At 33.7% G+C, this 27,382-nt stretch overlaps 1 protein-coding gene across 2 annotated transcripts; it reads right to left on the reverse strand.

The window, feature by feature from the left end:
• Window positions 1-9,108: 9,108 nt before the first annotated feature.
• LOC139524114 (uncharacterized) lies at window positions 9,109-22,308 on the reverse strand. Of its 2 annotated transcripts, none has more exons than XM_071318686.1 (6): window positions 22,156-22,308; window positions 13,312-13,669; window positions 12,241-12,306; window positions 11,430-11,516; window positions 10,736-10,870; window positions 9,109-9,750 (listed from the first exon to the last, which is right to left on the reverse strand). In XM_071318686.1, the coding sequence occupies exons 2-6, from the start codon at window positions 13,666-13,668 to the stop codon at window positions 9,487-9,489; spliced, it is 909 nt and encodes a 302-aa protein (XP_071174787.1). In that variant the 5' UTR covers window position 13,669; window positions 22,156-22,308; the 3' UTR covers window positions 9,109-9,486. The 2 variants fall into 2 exon arrangements, with proteins under 2 accessions (XP_071174787.1, XP_071174788.1); XM_071318687.1 differs by lacking the exon at window positions 22,156-22,308 and adding an exon at window positions 21,916-22,013.
• Between the last annotated feature and the right edge of the window lie 5,074 nt (window positions 22,309-27,382).

A 27,382-nucleotide genomic window follows, 5' to 3' on the forward strand; every position in this document is an offset into this window, starting at 1 on the left:
AGTATTAGGGTGAGTGGTACAGACATCATTAGGGTTAGGGTTACAGACATCCTTAGGGTTAGGGTTACAGACATCCTTAGGGTAAGGGTTACAGACATCCTTAGGGTTAGGGTTACAGACATCCTTAGGGTAAGGGTTACAGACATCATTACGGTTAGGGTTACAGACATCCTTAGGGTTAGGGTTAGACATAGCACTAGGTTTAGGGTTACAGACTTCATTTGGGTTAGGGTTAGACATAGCATTAGGGTCAGGGTTACAGACATCATTAGGGTTAGGGTTACAGACATCGTTAGGGTTAGGGTTAAACATAGCATTAGAGTGAGGGTTACAGACGTCACTAGGGTAAGGGTAAGACATAGCATTAGGGCTAGGGTTACAGACATCATTAGGGTTAGGGTTAGACATAGTATTAGGGTGAATGGTACAGACATCATTGGGGTCAGGGTTACAGACATCATTATGGTTAGGGTTACAGACATACTTAGGGTTAGGGTCAGACATAGCATTAGGATTATGGTTACAGGCAGCAATAGCTTAATGATTACAGACAGCATTAGGGTTAGGGTAACAGACACCATAAGGGTAAGTGTTACAAAAAACATTAGGATTATAATTACAGACACCATTAGAGTTTGGATTATAGCCCCTTTCAGGGTTAAGGGTACAAACACCATTTGGGTTAGAGATACTGTCAGCATTAGGGTAAGGGTTACAGTCAGCATTAGGGTTAAGGTTACAGACAGCATTAGGGTTAGGGTTACAGACGGCATTAGGATTAGAATTACAGACACCATTAGAGTTTGGATTATAGCCACTTTCAGGGTTAAGGGTACAGACACCATTAGGGTTAGGGTTACTGTCAGCATTAGGGTTAGGGCTATAGTCAGCATTAGGGTTAGGCTTACAGACACCATAAGGGTTAGAATTACAGACAGCATTAGGGTTAGGGTTACAGTCAGCATTAGGATTAGAGTTACAGACAGCATTAGGGTTAGGGTTACAGACATCATTAGGGTTAAGGTTACAGACAGCATTAGGTCCGAGAACACAATTAATTCGTAGTGCATTTCTTTTAGAACATAAATGAAAATAAAAAAAATCCCACCTGCGCTTTCTCAAAGAAACTTTTACAGTGTGTTGTACTACTTTTGGGACAAATTATATCAAATTTATAGAAAACTTCATCGCCTCTAACTCAAAATATGGCCAATTTTATGTTTAGGGCGTCTTGAAATCTTTTGACAGCTTCCGAAGTGCTCATTTTCAACCTTTTTCAGCTGGACCAAATCACTACTTTCCTTTAAAATTCTGGACCCAAATTCTTTTACAGTGTAATTTCAACCCCCTTCTTGCAATTTGAGGCAGTGAACATGGAGAAATAAATTTGGAAGGGGTATAAAAATTAATGGCAAGTAACCCACTGTCAACACTAGGGACTATATTTGTGAACAACGAAAATCAAGGGACGACAATGGTGGTCTCGGACCATTAGGGTAAAGCTTACAAACATCAGTAGGATTAGGGTTACAGTCAGCATTAGGGCTAGTGTTACAGTCAGAATTAAGGTGAGGGTTACAGACAGCATTAGGGTTAAAGTTACAGACATCATTAGGGTTAGGGTTACAGACATCATTAGGGTAAGGGTTACAGATATCATGAGGGTTAGGGTAACAGTCAGCATAAGGGTAAGGTTTTACAAGACTTTGAATTTTTCAAAAAAGTAAGGATTTTCTTGTCACAGGCATAGATTACCTTAGCCTTATTTGGAACAACTTTTTGGAATTTAAGATCCTCAATGCTCTTCAACTTTGTACTTGTTTTGCTTTATAAATATTTTGATATGAGCGTCACTGATGAGTCTTATGTAGACAAAACGCGCGTTTGGCGTACTAAAATATAATCCTGGTACCTTTGATAACTATTTACAGTCAGCATTAGGGTTAGGGTTACAGACATCAGTAGGGTTAGGGTAACATACATCATTAGGGTTAGGGTTACAGACAGCATTAGGGTTATGGTTACAAACATCAATAGGGTTAGGGTTACGGACATCATTAAGGTTAGGGTTAGACAAAGTATTAGGGTTAGGGTTACTGACATCATTAGGGTTAGGGTTACAGACATCATTAAAGTTAGGATTACAGACATCATTAGGGTTAGGGTAACAGACATCATTAGGGTTAGCATTAGGATTATGGTTACAGACACCGATAGATTTTGGATTACAGACACCATTAGGGTTAGAGTTACAGACACCATTAGAGTTTTGATTATAGCCACTTTTCGGGTTAAGGGTACAGACACCATTTAGGTCAGGGTTAAAGACAAAATTAGGATAGGATTACAGATACCATTAGGGTTATGATAACAGACACTATTAAAGTAAGATTTAAAGACACTATTAAAGTAAGGGTTACAAACAGCATTAGGGTTAGAGTTACAGTTAAGCATGTATCATAATTAAGCTATATGTTCAAAACTTAACACATTCATTGAGATATTATAGACATATATAGTTAAATTAACAAAACAAATTAACGCATTTATGTTATGCACATTATTCGATACAATTTGTGTAGTTTTACTATTATTTTGAAGGAAAAAATGGAACATTTTAAATGTGTAAAACATATACATATACTCTGAAAAAAACATTTGATAATTGTGTTCAAATTTAGTCCAGTCAATCGAGCATAAATTTGACCCTAACCTGAAAGTAATTGCAGCAGAATATTTTTAAGTTATAATCTTTAGCATTATACCCCAAATATACACAGAAAAAAGTCCCATTAAATCTAACTTGAGGAAGACTAAAAAAAATCACCATTTTAAATTCATATGGAGATTTGCATTGAAAAGGGAGATAACTCTTTCAAAAAAGGCAGAAATATCAATAAAAATTGATACAAAATTATAACTTTACCGCTTCTATTCATCAGAATGTATTGATTCTTGATTTTTTAGCGGTCTTTAGAGTATAACAAACAACTCTTAAGGTGTTTTCAAATATTTTATCAAGCTATAATCTAGATTTCGTAATTTATTAGTTAACCATTTATTGAATTTTTCAACATGTCAAGGTAAAGAATCTCAAATTTAATAAAAATAATTAAGCATGTATTCTTCTTTTTGTGGTTTAAAGTTTCTTTAGATAAGTAAGAAGCTGAAAAAATATAATATACAGATATAACCAATACCAAATTTTCACATTATTTTTTCAAAATGGTTACAAAGCTTCAAATTTGCAATTTCTTTAATGAAAAATGCATGAAAAAAATAAAACTACCCATAACACTTCGGTTTTGTACATTTCATGAGCAGAAGATTATATAATTCAGTCAAATACAAACTTATAACCCCATCAAAGTATCATACATTACATAAATTTCAAGAAAAACAACAAAAAACTGACCAAAAAAGACTTGTTTTTGCAAGAGTTATCTCCCCTTCCAATGGTAATTTCCATAGGAAATTAAAAATACTGATTTTTAGTTTTCCTCAAGTTAGACTTTCTGGGACTTTTTTCTGTGTATATAACGGGCATAATGCTATAAATTAGAACTAAAATATTTTCTGTTGTAATTAGTTTGAGGTTAAATATTAGTTTGACTGGACTATTTTTTTGATGAAATTAAAATAAGGAAAAAATATGTATTCTACTACCAAAAAAGTATCTACATTGATAATAGATATTCAAATGGGTTTTTTTTGTTGTTTTTTTTGTGGAAAATCGCTGATGACTTTCGATCTACATTTCAAAAAGTAATATTGCACCATATTTACTATTGACGACCAAATTAACAAATAAACACTTTTTTCGAATGTATGATATATCCGTGTAGAAGTTATGACGATGAAATTTATAGAACAATGCTGTGGTCACCAGGCTCAAAAGATTAAACTAGCATGCCCTTTCATTTTAACAATGAACTGATCCTTTTTTGCCAATCTTTTCTTTCTGTGTTGTGATTGCACTTGTGTTAGATCCTAATTCACATATAATCAAGCTGGCCACGTTATTACCGGTGACCTCAACATTGTCAATAACACTTCCCTGCAAAATGTGTTATCCAAAAGTCCGAAATATCGTGAGCCTACATCCATCAATTGAAAATACAACTTCAAAAACCTGATGGATTCAGTTGATGATTGTGCAAGGCAATGGGCTAAGCACAAGAAGGAGGACGTATACGTTGATTCCCTTTTTAATTAGATTAAGACTGTGAGGTTGTTGGTACAAATCAAAATAAGAAATTAAATAGGTCTAGCAATACCCATGCCACATCCATCTTTAAAGACCCAAATGTTGCACACTTGTCCTACCTCCTTGACAGATATGGTTATGTACCTGCATATAAAGCCCCAAACAACATCGTTTTTATCGAACCTATGACTTTTGTCGCAGAAAGCTCGACATAGGGATAGTGATCTGTCGGCGGCGGTGTTGGCTACGATGGCAGCGGTGTCTATGGAGGAGGCGGCGGTGGCGTTAGCTCGCTTCTTAAGCTTTATATTTTAGAAGGTTGAAGACCTGGATGTTTCATACTTTTTATATAGATGCCTCATGTTACGAAGTTTCCGTCTGTCACATGTCCATTGTCCTTGACCTCATTGTCATGGTTCAGTGACTACAGTTAAGATTTTTTGTAATGCTAATTTCTCGAGTAATAGGATAACTATCTATGGTATGAGCGTACCCTACAAGGTTGTCATGCCCGTCCAAGTCCATATATCAAATACTTTAAGCAATATGTCATTTCCATGGTTCAGTGGTTAAAGTTAAGCTTTTGAGCTTTTTAGTGTCTGCATGGCATAGTGCATCTGACCTTGTCCTCATTTTCATTGATCATTGGTCAATGTTTTGTTTCCTTTTGATGTGTACATGTATTTCTTGTTTAGTTTATATGACCATGAACTCATTTTATTCTATCATATTAAGTTTTTGTGCTAGTTGTACTAAAGTTTATATTTAATAGGACTATCAATAAAATATAAATGATTAGTATTGAAGACGATATATTGCAGCGTGTGCACTCTTGTTGTATGAAAAACTCATTACATGAACTGTTTGGTAAATGAATTAGGTATTGGCATTTCTTTGGAATTTAAACCAAGATGAAGAACTGGAATTTCCATCACTGTAATGGGTGCCTTAACTACGTAAGTGTTGTCCTTACAAACAACGGTACTGTAAGTTCAGAAATTATTGTGTGCACTTATTTTTGCGATTTAGTCATTTTAGACTGAAATGCGATTTCCATTTTTTGTGACATTGAGAAAAAGACCTGTTGGAATTATTGCGTGTATAACCCTGTCGCATTTTTCGGAATAATAAAAACATCGCAATAATTTCTGAATTCAAAGTATATTACTGGGTCTTCCAAGTGCTCACGAAACCTTTTTACAAATTATTAACATATTTTTTTATCAGCCATCAAAGCGGTCTTCAAAATTATTATGTAACTGCCTATATTCTAGAGGTGGCGTCAATCAGATGTGGATAATAAAAATTCCAAAGATCTTTTAGGGTACATAAAATCTAAGACTCTTTCATCTTGCAACAGTATTAAAATATTTGACTTTTCTACAATTTACACAAGTATTCCAAATTCCAAACTAAAAGTCAGACTGAAAGAGTTGGTATTGCTTTGTTTCATAAAAAAAGAATTGCCAACGTAAATACAAGTATCTTGCCTTAGGGAGGGATACATTCTTTCCAGGTCACAATCTTATGGTTTTCATATATCCCAACTTGTTAGATTCGCTCGTGTATGTAACAACGTATTTGATTTTAACGAAAGAAATCTCTGTATTACTAAAAAATAATTACACCAGGGTTTTTTTTATATCACAAACTAGTCAAAACATGTACTAAACTTTATTATCGCTACAATGACATCATTCGTAAACATAAATCAACATGCAAACATCTTATAATCCTGGTACCTTTGATAACTACTTATACGTTAGGTATTTCCCATCAAATCTTTGATTTTAATACTCTTTACAAAGCGTATAAATGTCAGCATTCAACTAAAAAGCTAACTAAACTTTTAAACGGACTTTTTCGGGTGGGGTACAGTTACAAAACTGTTTTCCAGTCATTAAGAATTGCTGTTAAGCCCCAGTCGTAATAGACCATGATCGCACCACGCTCACCGCGATCTAAAATAAATTCAAATCGTTGTGAGGTCGCGGTATGAGCGCCATGAAAATGTAAATGTTCGTTGCTTTCACGATGCTAATACGTCCTCATTACGCTTCTACAACGATCCCGCTACGATTATTCAACGTTCTCGCCGCGCTTATTCTGCGACCTCACTACGCTTATCAAGATGTTTCTACGCTCATCACGTTCTCACTACGACCATACCACGAGTTATCCAATTGCAACTCGATCTTACCACGCTTCTACTGGGATTATAGCACGTTCTTACCACGATTATACTACGTTCGTACCGCGATCTAACTACGTTCTCAGCAATAACGTCAACATCGTATTCAATATCAATACAGATTCATTCCTTCTATTTCTGATTAATACGTAAGATTTCCCAGAAACAATACAGTCATGCAACCAAAATCAACTAGAACACGTGGACTTGGAGGTAGGGGTTGAATTAGAGGCAGAGGGAGCTCTGATAGTAACGAATCCTGTTCGAATAGAAATGTAAGACCGACCAATCCAACCGAAATTCAACCTATTGCTGGTCCATCAGGGGCGGATCCATGCAGCCATTTTAAAAGGGGGGTTCCAACCCAGGACAAAGGGGGTGGGTTGGGGTTCCAACTATATGTCCCCATTCAAATGCATTGATCGTCCAAAAAAAGGGGGGTTCCAAACCCAGGAACCCTCCCCCTGGATCCGCCACTGTCCATTATGACGATATTTAAGTGAACGATAGAAGAAATAACACAAATGTGTCAATAGATATAGGAAGATGTGGTATGAGTGCCAATGAGACAACTCTCCATCCAAGTAACAATTTATAAAAGTAAACCATTATAGGCCAAGGTATGGCATTCAACACGGAGCATGGGCTCCCATCGAACAGTACGCTATAAGAGCCCAAAAAATAACTAGGGTAAACCCATTTAAACGGGAAAACCAACGGTCTAATCTATATAAAAACGAAAAGCATGGTTGAGCCGTTAGACAAAATGGACAAGAAGTCCTAATTATAAACAGACAAAAGAACCTGAAGAGATTTAATATATTTTTTGAGAAAATGACAATGAAAATGATAGTCGTAGCATGAACGTAGTCTGGTCGTCAGAAGACCGTGATAAGGACGACAAGGGCGTGCTAGAATCGTACTATGGTCGTGAACAGCCTGGTATAGTCGTAGTGGAAGCGTAGCTGGGTCGCGGTGAGAACGGGATGGTCGTAGTGAGGTCGTAATTTAACGTCACAGTTAGATCGTAGCGCAATTTCTCCGAATAGAATCACACTTTCGCTACGCTCTCTCTACGATGTTACAGCGACCTTTGCGATCTTAGTACGCTCTCACTACGCTTCCACTACGACCTGATTTCGCCACGACCGCACCACGATTGTTGGCCACGCTCATAATGATCTTGAAGACCTCACCACGACTGTTATACGACCTTACTGCGATCTACACGATCATCAAAATTTGCATTTTTTTCATAGAGCGTAGTGCGATCGTGGCCTAGTGGGACTGCAGTATTATTAATATTGATTCACTCGTTAGGTCATTGCATTGGGAAAAACACATTTATTCTAAAACCAGTTGTTGGCATCACACGGGTTATGCTCTTCTCATATATTTTATGACGGTATGATACTGAACCCCTAACCAGAGGGATTGTACTTGATCTTCATATTTTGCGCATGTCCCAATTCAGGAGCCTCTGGCTTTTGTTTGTCTTGTTTTTTTTTTTTTTTACTTTTTGTTTATTTATATGTTTTGGACTTTAGTATGACGTCCATTTTCACTGAATTAGTACACATTTTTATTTAAGGGGCAGTTGAGTTCCACCTCCGCGTGCGGGTTTTTCTCGCTGCATTGAAGACCCATTGGTGCCCCTCTGCTGTTATCTGCTCATTAAATTGGTAGGGTTGTTGCCCCTCTGACATATTCCCAATTACCATTCTCAATTTTATATTATTAATTAATGTATTTTTCCCGTTCGTATGTCAATATTTCTATTATTGTAATGTAGTTGTATTTCATAGGCCGTATAGATATTACTTTTTTATAGATAGTGTTCATTATCAAATTGTTATTAATGTAATACTACTGCCCTCAATTCATAAACCAAAAAAACACTTTTTTATTTGTGTTTAAGTGGTTATCAATCTCATATATTTTGTTCTACCATCTACCCCATGAATAGATAACCTTAGCTGTACTTGGCTAAACTTTAGGAAATTTTGGTCCCCAATGCTCTTCAACGTCGTACTTTATTTGGCCTTTTTATCTTTTTTTATCGAGCGTCACTGATTAGTCTTTTGTAGACTAAACGCGCGTCTGGTGCAAATACAAAATTTCTAACCTTGTACCTATAATGAGTTAATTGTACATTCTATATTCTTTAATTGTTTATTAGCTTAAATCATTTCGTTAGTTTTTTTCTATTAAATGTTGAACATTTCGTTATCTTTATATTTCACTGTACGATCATATTTATCATTTTGTCTTTTGGTGCATCTGTCATTTAAGTGAGAGTTTTAGCTAGCTATAAAACCATGTTCAATCCACCATTTTCTACATAAGAAATATCTTTACGAAGTCAGGAATATGACATTTATTATTCATTCGTTTGATGTGTTTGATACTTTGATTTTGCCTTTTGATTAGAAACTTTCGGTTTTGAATTTTCCTTGGAGTTCAGTATTTTTTTTTATTTAACATTTTACTGTGAAACACTATATTATGACATGTACGACTTTATACACTGGGTTAACTCACATACTAAATTTTATTTTTTGTCATTTTTGATTTTTTTTTTGAAGTAGAGGGATAGATATGTTTAATTTTATTATACAGCTTTGTGTTTGTTATGCAAACTCATCTTACTTATAAATGCATTTCATTTTATGATATTATAAAAATTGGTTTTGCATTGTGCATATACAAATTTCAATCGTAATAACTTTATTCTAGACATTAAATTTATTCAACATATAAATGACATTAACGAACAATGTAGAGATTCTTTTCCTATCTGGATAGTGACAATGATTGTCTTCAATGATACTAAAATTAAAAAAAATGAAGATCACACTTTATAAGTCTTTTTAGCTAGTTAAAAGCAAAAACATTTCATAACCTTATGGATTCATATATAACATCTTTTACTTGGTTAAAAAAGCAAAGTAATTTAAAGCTCTTTTTTTATATATACATAATAGTGTATCTGCAACGTCACCTGTGTAAGTAAAAATATTAATATTTATAGTCTTTGATATTTACAACAAACAAACACAATCGCAAGTAAGGTATGATAATATCTCCTTTATTCTTTGTAGGCTGGTGGATTGGTATCGAAAACCTGTCCGCCGTTCGGTTCTGGTTGTGTACCACCAACAGCTTGAACCTGCTGTTCTGTAGGTTGAGTTGTTGTCATTATTTGATACTGTTGCGCTGCAGGATATTGAACTATTTGGTTAGCTTGTTGTCCAGTACCCATCATGACCTGGTGACCGTTTGCCATAGGAATCTGAGTCTGTTGTAGGTTAAGAAACATTCCTGGTTGTGTGCCTTGCATGATTACAACTCCCTATTGAGATATGAAAATACAAGTATTGATAAATACGATTAATGCTTTATTTTTCTAAATAAACAGTGATTTACTTTTTAAAATGCTTAGAAACGATTTTCATAAAAGTCATTACCATTCTATATATAAGTAAATAAAAATCATCCGTCCCTGAGGTAAGTGAAAATAGGAAAACATACTAAAACACGATGCATATTCCAATGCATATTGACCATATTTCTGTTATAATACAGTTGGGACTTATTTGCCAAATGTAAGAAAGTTATTGCAAGTTCCCATTTTTCTATTTATTTAGAGTTAACGTCATGCGTTATATTGAACATGGGTGAACCAACAACCGACATACACGAATTACAACTGACACAAAATTTGACATTAAATACTAAACATCGATGTATATTGCAATGCATAATGGCCATATATATTGACAATATGTCTGTTATGTTTGGATTCGATACATGCAACCAAAACCTCCTGTTTGCCAAAAGTAAGAAAGTTATTCCGAGTTCAAATTTTTCTTTGCATTTATAGATTATGTCCAGATAACGAAATGAATATGGGCGATACCACAAAGACTTACAGGAATTAAAACTGACACATAAATCATTTATAGCTAGCTAAACCTCTCATTAGTATGACAATCGCATCAAATGCCATTATATTGGCAATCATGTGTGAACAAAACAATCAGACATAATAAATAAATGTCAACAAATAGGGGTACAGCGGTCAACATTGTGTTATAGAAGTGTATGGATCGTTCGGAAATCTCCCAATGAATGTATTGATATTACAAGCAGATCACTCACAGTACGTTTTTCATCTATGTACAGAAAAAATTGTATAACATTGAATCCACAATGTCAGTAGTTTTTGCATCATCTAAACATCAAATCTTTTGACCATCCTAGTACGCTCCTGTGTTACATTTTTAGGTTCAGTTTGAATTTGAGAGTGTTGATGTTTTGGAGCATCATTTACTTACCTGCTGGTTTGATTTCCCCCACGCGGAACAGCAGCAACAGAATGCAGCAGCAATGATTGCCACTACTACTTCTGCAAAGGACAGCACAGCCATAAATGCTGACAAAATCACAGTTTTCGAATCATGATTTCCTCTCTGAAATAAACATAAAGTGTAAAGTGTTGATATAGGGCAAATAAACAAAGTAAAAATTAGAAAGAGAATACGAGTTATAAACATAATTCTTCGACATACGTTAACCACAATGAATCTTACATCAAGTTAAAAACAGAAAGTGTTCTTTTTATTTTAAAGATCAATTAAATAAATGTTAATAAAGGAGACAAATACAATTATTTTTATATTTATCCTGTTATATAGAACATACAAATTTTGTAAACAAGTTTACAGAAATTGTGGAATAGAAATCGTATTAGGTGGACTTTGCTTGATAGAACAGCAAGGCATAAGGTAAATGCTATAAAAATAAAATACGGTATGGTTGCCAATGAAAAATTTATCAACCGAAATTAAATAAAGTGGATGTAGGTATTTAAATGGAACCATATGCCTTCATTTAAAAGAGATCATAAACCGTCTTATTTGCTATAAAACGCAACTTCATTGAGATTTTGAAAGCTATGTACATGGGACAGGCATTATGCTTATCTATTCAATATGTGTTTTACTATTCATAATCAACAACATTACTTACTATAACTGAACCAACCACACCAAGACTGAACATAGTCGGAACGAAAATTGACGCTCCAATTATGCTACACACCATAAATCCAGTTTTCTGAATAGAAAAAAAAATTGAAGTAACATAATTACACTTTGAACAATGTACATTTAATAATTACATTATTTATTTATGTCGTGTAACTGACAAACTTTATCTATATCTGACCAGATAAAAACAATATCAGGAATTCTAACATCGCTGTAGAGTATATATACAGCAGAGTCAATTGATGCTTTTAATTAGATTCTCATAGTTCCTGATTTTCAACAAGAATCATTTTCATAACAAGCGCGGACAAGACTATTTCTTGACGCGCTCGGATAATCAATTGACTGGGTCAGATTAGGGGAACGTTCGTCTGTGACGTCCACTTATCATATCGTACGTGTTATAGACATTTAGAATGTGAGTAACCAAGGTTCTAAACGGCTTAATCAAATACTATGAATAACTAGCAGAGATCAAAACCTTGTGTGCTGATTTAAATATTAAAAACTTATAAAACTTCTATTTTTCTTCTCGTTTATTTTACTCTTTTATTGTATTTAAAATCCAATTGAATGGCCTCCGAAATACTGCGTGAGCGTAAAGTCACTGTTGTCGATAGCCAATGACAAACAAGTTTAAAGTAAATAATTCAGTAGTATTACCAACAAAAGTAATGCGGTGATCCACGCTGTTATGAAAATGATTATTAATGTAAAATCTATTTGTTTGTTAGCTTTTTATTTCTTTTTAAAAGTGAATGAATATGTCTTCTTTCTAAATATAAGCCTACCAGACACATCCAGCTCGCCTCCCTCTTCTGTGACATACACATGGGCAAGAAACCAGTAACAACATACTACAATTACAAAAACTAATAGTAGAATTATTTCATATTTTTACCATTTCGTTTCTAACTAAACTAAAAGTACATCAATGATGTTTTTAATTCCTTTTTATGCAAGGCTCCTTTTAAACTTTGTGCTTACATCAAGTAATAAAACATAAAATTATGTTTCATAAAAAGTGAAATAACAAAAATACCGAACTCCAGCGAAAAGTCTAAACGGAACGTCCTAAGCAAATGGCAAAATCAAAAGCTCAAACACGTGTATTAAACGAACTGTCATATTACTGACTAGGTACAGGTATTTTTAAGTAGAAAATGGCTATTTAAAACTGGTTTTAAATCTAGCTTAACCTCCCAGTTGTATGACAGTCGCAATAATTTGCTGAAGACCAGAGACGAAAAGAACCCGGATTTAAGTATATAACTCACACTACATCAGAAACATCAGCGCTATAATGTTGTTTATCTTGCTAATTGATTTTTTTATGTATTCAACCCCAATTTTATTTCATGCCTTAGAATATCATTACAGTTAAGTCAGTTTATGCCTTTAATTATCATTCATAGTTGCAGAATTGTTTCTACTTTATTTTCATGAACTACCAAAGAAACATCTAGATCAATTGAAAGAAAAGAAAAGAAAAAAAAACGCAAAAAAAACCAAAGAAATATTGATGCCATTGTTAAAAACGTTAATAATGTTACTAAACATACAGTAAATACGAAAATAACTTTGAAACACATTGATAAACAAAATGTTAATCTTCTTACCATGTGAATAAACTCATCATAGATACCAGGACTAAATTTTATATATACGCCAGACGCGCGTTTCGTCTACAAAAGATTCATCAGTGACGCTCGAATCCAAAAAAGTTAAAACCAGTGGTTTGCAAGATGTATGATTAAAAGAAATGACTAACGCGCAGTGCGAATTATGTGTTTTCATATGCATATTTCTACAACAGTTTTTTTCTTTAGAAAATATAAGTCAGTTTAAAATCATTCACTTACCCATCCAGAACATATAAGGCAAGTTATGTCAAATGCAAATAGTGCGTGGACATCATTATACCGACGACATAGCCAATAACTATTATAATAATCACTGCTGTAAGGGTCGTAATGATTATACATATTGTTGTTGATACAGTCGTCGTATTTGTTCCATGAAATGATATCCAAAATCACTCCAATCAAACTAAGTAGACCAAGAAGAAGACCAAGACCAATCTGTACACCACCAAACACCTTAAATGTCCTCACTGGAAATACTTGGTGTTGTCGTCCGACAGGTGGAGCTTGTTGGATTCCCACCATTTGTGGCATATATTGGGCGGACATCGGAATATTTGCAGTCGTTGTTGACATTCTGAAATTTACAAAAAAACAAACTCATAAAAACTGAGTGGTCCCCGTCGGTATACAGTGCAATGCTATTTGTTGACCTAAAAGTGTCGAGGATTCTGGCGCAGGAGACCCATGCCTACCCTACACTACAAGCTCATAACAGTAGTCAGATAAACAAATGAACATGTTGACATTTACCGTTTTGACATGGTGACGTCTAAATACGGATACATCTTGTGATCGAGAAATGACGTTAGTAATTTTTTTCTTCGGTAGACAATATCGGAAAGATTCTGCTCCGTTGTGAGTGTAATGCTTTGCGTCACGGTGCGAAACTATTAATTTAAATCTATATACTCGCCATCCAAAAATCATAACGAAATAACAGATTGATTCTTCTGATTGGTTGCTTATTGTTGTGACTAGGACTCTAGATATTGTTTTAATCTGTACATGTATTATAGTGAAGATGAGCTTCATTTTTGTTTGAATGCCCCCTTTATGATATTCAAAGGGAAGATTTTTTTCAATACATTTCTAACAATTGTTATAATTTTAAAATTTTAAATAAATCTTCTAAATTTGTATGGCTCTTGATCCAAGAAATTGTTACTCTTAAGGAAAAATTAACTAAATATATATTTACATGTGACTGTCATTGTTGTTGTTACAAATTATGTAAATCAATTTTATCTGATTGTATGCCCTTTATGGGGCCTGATAATTTGGGAAATATAAATATTCTATTCTATTCTATTAGTATGTTTTCCTTTGTCTTGTTCTGTATTTATAACACTGTCAGATTTGTTGATCCGTTGTAAATGGGAACGGAGTTTTCATCATATCGTCAGTCAGTACACGGTGACATATGCATACGAAACTAAAACCTATATGCACTTATGATCACTTATGCGTTTACTTGACGCTGACTAATATGTAATAATTAGATATGTCTTTTCTAATAAAAGTAGGTTGTTAAACTATCACATGTATAAACCATTATAGAAATTATGGTCTAACATACGCAGATCTAGGGAGAGCCATTCGTCCATTCGTGTGAAAATTTGATTGATTATATAGGCAATCACTTAAGTATGACTGAAACGCCCGCCCTATTCCTTAGGTCAGTCAGCGCCCCTCCCCCTCCCCCGTTTATTAAAGTTCTAGATTCGTCACACGTCTAAAACGACACTTTAGAAAAGTTAAACCCCAAAAACATGAAAATTAATAAGAGTCACCCTCGGAACATGGTAAATCAAACCAATTGCGCTCGGGAAGAAATAACATACCAAGTAGTTCATATACAAAACAAAATAAGTCATACGCATGGATGTTACTTTCAAAATGTTAAAAACGTTTTGGTTATTCTTGTATCAACACTTTTTGACTAATCGTTTTTGCATGAAATTTATAATAAATTAAACAAATGGGTATAGGTTTCCTGTTTATCAGATCTGAAATTCCTATTTTAGTAATTCTTTTGTTCCGGGATCCAGTATGCTCTTCTATATAAAACGTATGTTGAAATAGCTATAAATGATTGATATCGAAAATTCAACATTGAAAGTTACCATTAAGGCCAATTATGATTTTCAGATGATTTCAGCTTCCCAATTGTGAACTTCCCATTTTGATGTTTCAACATTAAACATTCCAGCAGTGCCTGCATATTGTGTATTTATCTCCCAGTTGATACGATTATCAAGAGTCTGCATTTCCTATGATAATGATCTACTTGGTAAAGGGTTGCTCCTTACAGGGAAGATTTTGAACCAAGAGTTCTAATTATTGAAATCTAAATCATTCATTCCACATTTTACGGATGCCATCATGAGTTGGTTGAACGTTATGAAATATCTGGTTCATATATGCCAACGGATATAATCATAATCCCGTTTTCTTTTCCTAACATGAGACCTACCAAGTCAGACTTATCACCGGGTTTGGTCTTGCATGAGCAAATCAACGAGTGTCACTCGTGGAGCAGAATTTACTTACTCTTACAGATCACCTGAAATTACCACCAACTTTTGGTGGTGTTTGTGTTATTCAGTCTTTAGTTTCTATGTTGTGTTTTGTGTACTGTTGTTTTGTCTTTTTAGTCTTTATGTTGTTTGTTTCCTCGTTTTACTATTTCTATTTGTCGGTTATTCCCCACTCATTTCTATGCATATATGTTTGATTTTTTCCTTCATTACTTTTTATGATTGTGTGGTTTTTTTTCTTCTTATTACAATTCCCCTTTAATGCTTTTTATTTTTTATTGCTATTTTCCTCATATTACTAATTATCACTGTATTTTATCATTTGCTTAATACTATTCATTGTATATGCTCCTTTCCTTTGCTTCTATTAAATTTATATATGTTATTTTCTTTTTGATACTATTAATTTTTGTATATTTCTTCATTGGCAGCAGTCCTTTTGCGCCAATTACTGTTTTTCAGGGGTATCATTTGCGCCAAATTTTGTTTTTCAAATGTATCAATTGCGCCAATTTTCGGAACTCATTTGCGCCAATTTACCTGCACACATATCTATCTATATATTCTTATTTTTGCTTAAAAAATATCATATTTGTTCGGAGATATTTCACCATCCGTATGGGCTGAAATTCTAACTACTGCAAGACGTACCAGTATTAGAGCGGATGCATTCCACAGTAATTATCAGTATGAACTGTTTTATGCATATCATCTGGCCTTTAATGATCGTCTTTTTGGACAATAAAGGGAAGTTACACGCTACTACATACATTAAATTTGAAGTACCCATGCAGTAGCAGTAAGAAGAAAGCATTTTTCAGAAAAGTAAACATTTGCCATGTAAACTTCCGCAATTGTATGTTTTATTTTTGGCGAAAATGATACCATGTAATTTTAAAACAGGTGGCGCAAACGTAGAATTGGAGAAAAAAGTTGTGGCGCAAAAGGATGCATTTTTGGCGCAAATGTATCTCTCCTCTCCCTCTTCATTTTAATACTATTTGGTAAATACTAATAACTGTGAAATAACTAGTATCAATTCAGGGGGAATTAACAGTCAAAACGTTGTAATATTGATGGAAAAACATACAGATTATAGTAGTACTAGTATTAAGGGAAAACATCATACAAAATAAATAGTATTTAAGAAAACATACGAGATTTATACTAGTAAGGGAGAAAGAACATGCTAAATGAATGTCAATAAGGGAAAATAACATCAAAAAATTGTAATAATTTTGAAAAGAATAGGTCCGGTAAGGACCAATTTTGGACTCAAATTTCAGGTTAGTCTGACGAAAGATTTACATCTTAAACACTCAAGTGTCTATAACAGCTGATTCAATTAGTTTATGTGGAAATATTTAACTAATTTAGTCATTAAAAATGCTCCGATTCAAGCCTTACTATGAAAAATCTATCAAACTAGAACACACCCGCGAAATCGCGGGCATTCAGAGCGTAGTTTAAAGTTTGTAAAGTGGTGTTGGAAGAATTTTGTAAAATACTGAATGACTGGAGAATTTCAGCAAAAGTATCATAAGTCATAGGTTATTGGGGACAGGAAAATGTTTTTTTTTATCCCTCCACCTTTATTTCCAAAGTTCCCAATTTTTGGTTTTCTATCAATTTCAAGATGAACATACATTTAGTATGTTATGAACATTTAAGTAAGGAGCCTGTAATTCAGTGGTTGTCGTTTGTTTATGTGTTACATATGTGTATATCGTTCATTTTTTGTACATAAATAAGGCCGCTAATTTTCTCGTTTGAATTGTTTTACATTGTGATTTCGGGGCCTTTTAAAGCTGAGTATGCGGTATGGGCTTTGCTCGTTTTTGAAGGCCGTACGGTGACCTATAGTTGTTAATCTGTGTCATTTTGGTCTCTTGTGGAGAGTTCTCTCAACTGACATGGCAATCATACCACATCTTCTTTTTTTTTGTAATCAATGAATTTTGTAAAAGATTTAATGACTGGAGAATTTCAGAAAAGGTATCAAAAGTTCACATGAATAAATTTAGCGCTTATCTGCATATTATGAACATTCATTACTATATAAATAAAGTGTATTTACTTTCAATTCTAAGTTTACTAATCGATCCATGGTGGTCATTGATATAGTATACAGACCCTCTCTATTTAATAAACTCTGTGACCGCCGTGGATAGTAAACTTGAAAATGATAGCAGATAGAATTCTGAAAATACACTTAGTAGTATGTATATGTTCAAAGTATACAGAAAAACGAAAACAGGAAGTCTAATCTGACTTAAAATTTCGTCCAATGACGGGACAATATCCGGATGCTTTTTTTCTCGTTTTTTCTCCCAAAATAACTCAATCTGAATAATCATATGAGTGGATGACAAATGCGACTGTGCACTGCACCTATAGGACACACGGGCATGTTGATTAATTTATTGTGGAAAGAAGAGAAGCGACACACAAAATGAAGTTTTCTCGTTTAATATACTGAGTGCCAATGAAAACGCAACACTTGGTTTTTCAAAAATGAAATTTATATAAGAAATGATAATCTCTCAAAATAAATTGTTCTTGAAAATTAACTATTTTAACAATAGATCGATATCAAACAAAAACGTTTTATTGTCATCTTTCGGGCGCAATAGGTAAACGAAACATCCAATGTCGAATCATCAACTATAACAGTCCAAACAAAAAATGTTACAACCCCGTGGTGCAGAACAATCTCGACAGCGCCGTGGAATTGATCATCCCGGACGTTTAATGTGATCCCGAGGAATGTTATTCCACTTGTCCTGCAAAGCAAACTCAAGCTGACTTTATGATATTGGAGGTGGTTTTCATCGTCTAAAACATGTCAAATCTGATGCAAAATTTGGTCGATCGGACCAAAATCCGGCGAAAAGCATGACTTTTAGCCAAGGCGGGTGCCAAATGTCTATGTAACCACCATTGACGTTTTTTGTACATAATGAATAGTTTTTGGTCTACATAATTCGATATTTACGCCAGACGGCCGTTTAAATGTCACTAAGGAACGACTGTGGTGCTCTTAAACAATTTCTGCGCAAATGGTGCTTTCAACTGAATTGCTCCAAAAGTTCTACCGTGACCACCATTGAACTCTTTGACCTTTGAACAGCCATCATAGTCGATATCGGATATGTGAAAGGCCAAATGTATCGGTCTTGCTGAGCGTTTCTTGCTTTTTGTACCCCGGGATGTGGCTTATCATTAAATGATCCATTTTGGTTGAATTTGTGGATGATTTGGGTTACTGTAGAGGCTACAACTTCAGTCTTCTCGTAATTGTATACTGTGAAAGGCTTTGTTGGATCATGCTCAAAACTGCATGTCGCTGGTTGTCGGAAAGTACTGGCATTTACTCAGATGTTTATTGCAGTTTCCTAACAATAAGGGCGGGAAAATTCATGACATTAGCCAAGCTTTAAATGACAAAATCGTGAAAATGGTGCGTATGTTGAAAAGCGGTGAACTCAGTTTTTGTTCATTCAAAATAACCCTTACTTCGCATTTGTTTCAAAAATCACTCAACCGTAAAGTTGCCGAAAATTGTCTTAAAAGTCATTTTCAACCAACTATACAAAGTTCTAATATAAATAAAATAAAAATTATAAGATTTTTTGGAAAAACAAAAGTGTTGCGTTTTCATTGGCACTCAGTATATTATAGATAGCCTATATGCCAACAAGTGTCACTTTTCAGATGATTTTTGTCAAAAATGAAAGTGTCGGCATCCGTGTTCATCCTGAAACTTTATATATGTTATGTACAATCATCAAATACAACTTTAATTTCGTGCATTTATGTCCGGGATTTCGGGATCAGGACCCCTCATACCCCTCCCCCCCCCTCCTCAAGAATGAACATGAATGCGTCCACTTCATTTAAGACGGAAACCGTAAAATGCGAAGATTTCAGTAATTTAGCATGTATTAATGATGATAGTATCCTGTATACGTGCATTGTATTGTCAAAAGCAGCCCATATTTATGTAACAAAAGCAATATATTTTCTAATACAAAACTGAAAGCTTACATGTATTAGCCTTTTCAATTGTCGTCTGGCGCGAAAAGGACGATAACTCAATTTTAGAATTTAATATTTTTGGAGACGGTCAATTTCCGGAATTCCATGCTTGATCATCCCGATTTTTTCTTTGGCCGTTGACAACAGAATTATTGCTGCATTATTTGACAATAAGGTATATTTAACAAGGCAGTATTATCAATGTATTATCGAGGTATCAATATATGCTAGAAATGTAAGATACCTGAATTATTTGTAATTTTGGCAAGGACAATTCATCACGTCCCCTGAAAACATGATTTTGTAAAATATCACTTATCGGCATCTCCGGGCGGCAAACCAGATTAATTTCAAGATGATATTTACTACAGCATTCTGATTGTTATTAATTGCTACATATTACCTCTTTTTTGTAAATCGATGTTTGTTTACATTATCAACAAATGTGAGTAACATTCTAGGTCGAGTTGTTGTTCGTAGTGTATAGTTTGTTCCAAACCATTGTTTGTTTCTGGTACAGGTTGGCAGTTGTTTATCAACAATAAAGTTGTTGCAACATAAACACATGTTATTTTCAGTGTGTATGTGTGTTTTTTCTTTCTTTCTAATTAGTTATGATTGTTTATAAAAACAAAACGTTTTTAAATTCATTTGGAAGACAGGATTGTCATGTAATTGTTATTTCCCTTGTTTAAAAACAGAAATTGCGTGTTTCTATATTTAACGATTTACATTACACTATTTAGTACATATTGGTTAAATAATATAGATATTGCTGTTTTGAATTCATTGTTAAAGAGAATTATATATGTTCTAAAATTCAATATTTGCATCGTTGCTTATCATTTATAACCTTTGTTGAAAGACTTAATCATTTTAGATAAGTTGTTTGAAACTATTGTTGGTTAAAGCTTTCATGTGTTGTTTGATTGAAAGCAGTCAATGGCGCTTTTCAAGGGCTGCCAACGCTAATACTGTATATGGTTGGTGACAACAATGAATGATTGAGATGTTTGTGAACTGACATTCAGTCCGACCATGGGAAGCTGTTCTCTGCCGGATGCGTGCACAATTATTGGAGTCATTCAATGCTACATTTCTCTACTTTAGGTCTACTTAATAAAAATTGTACTTATTGAAAAAAATATATATTGTTTTCATTTATTTTATTTAGATAGCGCTATCACATTCGGCATCCATCGTATTTTTATTTATCAGTTGTCAAATTAGACCAGTCTGTGTATCCCCTGCATAATTGATCCTTTTACATACATGTCAGACCCCACTCCTTTATTTCTTTAATGGCTTTCAGCTTTCCTTCCCCAAACTCCTACTTCACTCCATATTCTGTTCTTCTTCACTCTTATTTTTTCATCAACAACAATTATCCCTGTTTTATCAAACTTTTCTCACTATTAAGACCACCCTGCCTCAAGCTTTCATCCATCAAATTCTCATTTCTAGTCCTCTTATTCCATAGTTCCCATAATTCTGTCCAACCCCTTAAAAGTGTCACAATGACACGCACCCATTAACAACCCATCATTCGACAAATTATATTAAACAACCTGATTTGTCTCCTATATGCAAAAATTACGAGTCAGGTTTTTTTTGCTTTAATATAAATGGTCATTTTTTCACACATCTCGTTTTTGAACTCCCATGCGTATTTGTTACTATCAACTATATGGCATCAATGCACACAATTCAAACTATCTTTTCAACCAAAAAAATTGCATAGCAAAGACCTTCTTAGGGTTTTTAATAAAGTTTACTTTGCGAGCACAAAGTGAGGAATTAATAATAAAACAATTTGGTAAAGCAAAATAAATATCTAAAAGATGTTTTAAAAATAGACTATAGTGGATGAGCTACCCCTTCGTGTAACAAGATTTATCTCTCCTGGGATTTAAACACATTGAGATTGAGATTGAATTGTTTCCCTTTGATAACAACCAGTTCCAAAGCAAGATTATTTGTTTGATGATTTTTAATTGATTAACAATATTTTGATAAAGGAAAAGGATAATACTTTCAATTTTGAGGTCTCACAAAGGCTTTTTCACCTTCTATTCTAATTTTACATTAAAAACCCAAATTTAGATGAAAAGGCTACATGTATGTTTTAAAACAATTTTGTAAAACTGCTATTTTGGGGGGGCCAAAAAGAGGTCTTACTGGACCTACTCCTTTACAAATTAATCCATGTTTTCCACAAAACATTTTTGCTGTGTATTTTATATACCATACTCTCGAATGAGAAGAGTTTATATAAATATATTTGAAAATGTGGTTTCAACATCCTTCTTCTTAATTTGAAATAATGTCGGGAAAAATCAATGACGAAATAGACATGAAGTGTAATGTGTAATTGTCTCCCCTTTTTGACTAATTCGCGGCTCGTAGGCAAATAGATTATGTACCGTAAACGAGCAATTAACACTCTCTTTACAACAATGAAAATTTGTGATAATATTGTACCAACCTTTTCTGTCTGTGTTATAAGATGTATCTTATCAAATGAAAACAATACACTGTCAACAATAACAAAGTAATATAATGTCAGTGAAATACTTCCTCGATCGATTAATGACGCAGTTCTACCTGGACTTGATTTTATCTGGGTATTCCCTTATTCATTGTGGTTTAAATAGATCATGTTTGGTAAACAATCTTCTGTCATCCGTAATCATGGTAAACTTGCGACGGTATAGAGCTATGGTCAATTTATTTACCATGCATTTCATTCACCAATAGAAAACATAAATTTGTTAAAATCGTTTGCAATTGGAATATTAATGATTCTATATAAAATTCGCAAATTATAAAATTATATTTTTGTAAATGGCATCCTAATTCTAATGACGTCATTTTTTCGTCATTTTTCATTTTTTGATGCTCTGTTTTACTAATTCTAATGACGTCATTTTTTCGTCATTTTTCAGTTTCAAATAGGACGTCACTTGGCGTAGAGGTTTAAACGTATTCGGATGTGTCTACTTTTGTGTTTCAAATGTCTGGTTATGTAAATGTATTTCAGTTGTTTCCTGTAATTAGTTAATACTTCAGCTTTATCATGTACATCTTTTGAATATTCATTTTATTAAATTTACTGTTTGCAAAAGTATAAATTACTCTAAATTATAGGGATTTTCTGGTAACTTAACGGAAAACCCTTGCCGTTTTTGGCACAACCTTTTTGATCTTTTGGTCCTCGATGCTGTTCAACTTTGTACTCGTTTCGGCTTTCAAACTTTTGTATCTGTGCGTCACACATAGGTCTTGTGTGGACAAAATACACTTCTGGCGTATTAAAATTTTGAACTTGTTGCCTTTTGTTGGCTGTTGTTCGTGTGATTCTTTGTCAATTGTGTTCTCCAATTTATTTATATTGTAGTCCTGTGTTGTCATTTTGATGTTATATTTCACATGGCCATAAAAGTGCGAGGTTTGGCATGCCACAAAACCAGGTTCAACCCACCATTTTTTCCTTTAAAAATGCCCTGTACCAAGTCAGGAATATGGTCATTGTTATATTATAGTTCGTTTCTGTGTGTATTACATTATTACGTTGTGTCGTTTGTTTTCTCTTATTTTTGAGTGTAAATTCACATTGCGATAAGACGTGTCACGGTACTTGTCTATCCCAAATTCATGTATTTGGTTTTGATGTTATATATATATGTTATATTTGTTATTCTCGTGTGATTTTGTCTATATGTGTTACATTTTAGTGTTATGTCGTTGTTCTCCTCTTATATTTAATGCGTTTCCCTCGGTTTTAGTTTGTTATCCCGATTTTGTTTTTTGTCCATGGATTTATGAGTTTTGAACAGCGGTATACTACTGTTGCCTTTATTTAACAACAAAAATGAAATCCTTTTGTATGTATACATAACCTAAATTTCAAAAGTCAGTCATTTGGGTTTTTTTTTTAATGTTAAATCTTGGTGCATCTACGCATAAATCATTTTCTTTTTCTTTTTTCTTTTTTTTTTGTAAAAAAAAAAGTTGTTTGTGTGTGAACGAAAATTTGCAGGATTTGTTGATCTTTTTATTAATACTGTACTGAAGGGCGATTAAGATCTATTTTATACGGAGTATCTTATACAAAATACAAATATCATACATATAACCAGTACACAATAAATAGGTCTCTAAATTACCTATCAATTCTGCACTTCTGTAAATATGTCTACACTATAGAAATCTACGTGGTTACCGCCCGACCTTGATAGCTTGAAATACGTGATCATTTTCTTTATATATACTACCCGCAAAATTCACGCCGATTTTTTCAATCTGAAGACAATAGGATGCCTTTTAACCGTCGTCACATGATACATTTGAATAAAATTATGATTGATCATATAACATTTATGCACCGGAATACTATACTTTAATCATTGTAATCATTTACTGTGCAGTTTATTTTGTAAATCATTTGATATAGCTCAAATATTGGGCAACACATTTGGTTACTAAAAAATTATACTATTTTATCCTCTTTTATGAAATTTGAATTATTGACGAAATTCAACTAGAGTTTGCTTGCTTAATGTCCAATGTCAAAATATATGTAAGTCCTGTCATGGAGGCCATAATAGATAAAGGTCGGGCAAATTTGCACTGTCAATGGAAAAAGAGGGTTTATTTGATACAAACAGAAAGTATGCCTAGCAGCAGGCCACCAAAGGATCAAAACTTGTTGCAAGGGTTCTTAACTTGCAAAGACCTTGTTAGTGTCTTTTACACGATGCATCATATTTAACGTCCCCGTTAGGAACCGGATGTGGCTGTGTACTTGTATATCTTGCTAAACAAGACGGACGTCCCACTTTGGCATGAGGAAAAAGACAATGGTAGCCATATGTCTGTATATCGGTTACTCTCGACTTGTGGTAATTATAGGTAAGAGACTCCAAGAGAATTCAGAAGACATATTTGGAATATATATATATATAAAACAGACATCGGTATGGCAAGAAAAGGGAAAATCAAAGAAAATCTCTCAGTACGCATACATTCAAAACTATTAGCAACACGATTCCGTCAAAAACCGAGGTGTAATCGATCGGGCGCTCCAGAAATATTTTATGTCGTTTCGGGGCAATATATAACAATCGTAGGGGAAACACATATATATATATGATCTCGTTTGCATTAACATTAAATATGATCCACACATGAATTTCTCTTACACTTGTTTTTCTTGTTGACCAAATACGACCACGACCTATTAAAACAAATATAATCCGTAGAACTCATTCGATACGTTTTTTCATCAGCAGTCTAGATTTAATAATAATGATATTATCGTAGGAGGTATTTGGTACTTTTTACGATTAGAATGAGGAGAAATGGTGTAACCTATAATCCGAGTCTAAATTTTTTTGAAAAATCATCGTGTAGAACGCCCCATGCGGGGTGTCGGCTATGTTTTACACGGGGTGGCAATTTCGAAGCGGAGAAAAACTATCAAAGTAAGTTCAAGTATCAAAATTTCTTTTTTTTAGAATTCTTAGTACCATATAATGTATTGCACGGAATGAACTGAAACGTAATCTATTTCCTGCAAGCATAATCAGTCGTTTTCAGGGCTCTGTTTCCTCAAACACCTCTCCCTAGTTTTCCATGTTGCAGGTTTTGAGGCTTCATATGCAAATTTCTGGGGAAAAAACTACTTTAGACGACTTCCTCCCGTATCATTTATATAGAATTGAATTCCTTTAATGGAATTTATCCAAATACCTGCTTTTTACTTAAAATTAATTGGTTTAAAATTATGTTTTTCATCAAAATAGAATGAAATTCATAACAGTGTAGCTATGGCCATTCATTGACTGGGGGAAATTAGGTGAACGTTCGTCTGTAATGCCCACTGCTCACGACGTACTTATCATAGAAATTTAAACTGTGAGGTCACCAAAGGTTCTAAACGCCTAAATAAAATAATTAAAAATACTAATCAGGAATAACCTTTGTAATTTGAAAATAAATAAAAATGGCCTTCAACACGGAGTCTTGGCTCACACCGAACAGCAAGCTATAAAGGTTGAATACTTAAAATTCTTTACTTGATTTTTTGTTATGGTTTGACCATCAATTTTCCTAATATGATATCGCACGTTCTTTCAGATTATTTGTTTTACTTAATTGGCTTTAAAAGTTACAATGCATGATGTCGTCTGTTTATGTAGTTCATATGTGTTTTTCGTTTCTCGTTGGTTTTCCCGTTTGAATGGTTTTACACTAGTAGTTTTGGGGCCCTCTATAACTTGCTGTTCGGTGTGAGCCAAGGCTCCGTGTTGCAGGTCGTACCTTGACCTATAATGGTTTACTTTTATGAATATGACTTGGGAGGAGAGTTGTCTCATTGGCACTCATACCACATCTTCCTATATCTATCTATATCTATACATTTTTTTTTCAACAAAAGAATACATCTCAAGAATATAAGTTTTGTAAGAAACGTGAGAAATTGTGTTGGACTTGAAGATAAGGCAAAGTGACAAATATCTGAAAGAATGAATCGTTTTATGGTATTAAACAAAGAAATCAAATGATTTTTTAATTATCCAAAACTCTTCACAAACAAAACCCACATGTATACGCATTGAATAAATAGTAGGCCATTCTTAAATGATCACACCGTAGAAGTAGTTGTGCTCTTAATCAATGAGATATTTTGTGAATAAACCCCATCAACTTAATAGTTTTTTTTACAATGGATAAACATATTTTTTTAATTATTATTAAATAATATCATCTCTGAACATTATTATTCTTATAAATGACACGGTTGTATGTGATGATTATAATAAATATTTAAAACAAATTCCTTTCAAGCTTTGTAAAAAGAAAGTTTCATTTTATGTATCGGAATGTGTAACAAGTGAATATTTCAATCCCCACTGGAAGGCCTCTGACAGACTGGGTGAGCATAAAATCATAGCCGCTGACAAACAAGTTACAACCTACAAACGTTTTACTGTCGACCACACTGTTATGCAATTAATTCTATAAAGTGTTGCTCGGGTGTCAGATTTTGCGTCTCAAGGGGTAGAGGCTTTTTATAAAAATATAAATCGGTCTTTATCTGATACTTTTTAGTTCAAACACATCTACTATATTATGATAAGACATTACAAAATGAAGGTACTTCATTTTGCATGTTGTTTTTATTTTTGTCTTTTGAGACATGGGCTAGCTTTTGATTTCGTAAAAAGTAAAAAAAAAAACGACTTAAAATATTTTGTTTTAAAGCTGGAAAATTATTTCTTTTCCTTTTCAGTTACTATCATGTTCAGAAAAGTCACGGTTGAGGCTCAATACACAGAAACATGGAGGATTTCTTACTTGGTACATGCATTTTCAAATGTAGAAAATGGTGGATTAAACCTGGTTTTATAGCGCTAAACCTCTCACTTTGATGACAGTCTCATCAAATTCCATTATATTTACAATGATGCGTAACTAAACAGACATAATAAATAAAATAGTCAAAATAGAATGAAATTCAAAACAGTGTGGCTGTGGCCATTGATTGACATATTAAATTCATCCATTGACTGGGACAATTTACGTGAACGTTTGTCTGTAACGACCACTGTTCACGACGTACCTACGATAGACATTTAAACTGTGGGGTCACCAAAGGTTTCTTAACGCCTTTAATTATATTATAATTCAAAAAAATAATCAGGAATAAC

The sequence above is a fragment of the Mytilus edulis genome, chromosome 5, assembly GCF_963676685.1.
Source record: "Mytilus edulis chromosome 5, xbMytEdul2.2, whole genome shotgun sequence".
Lineage (NCBI taxonomy): Eukaryota > Metazoa > Mollusca > Bivalvia > Mytilida > Mytilidae > Mytilus > Mytilus edulis.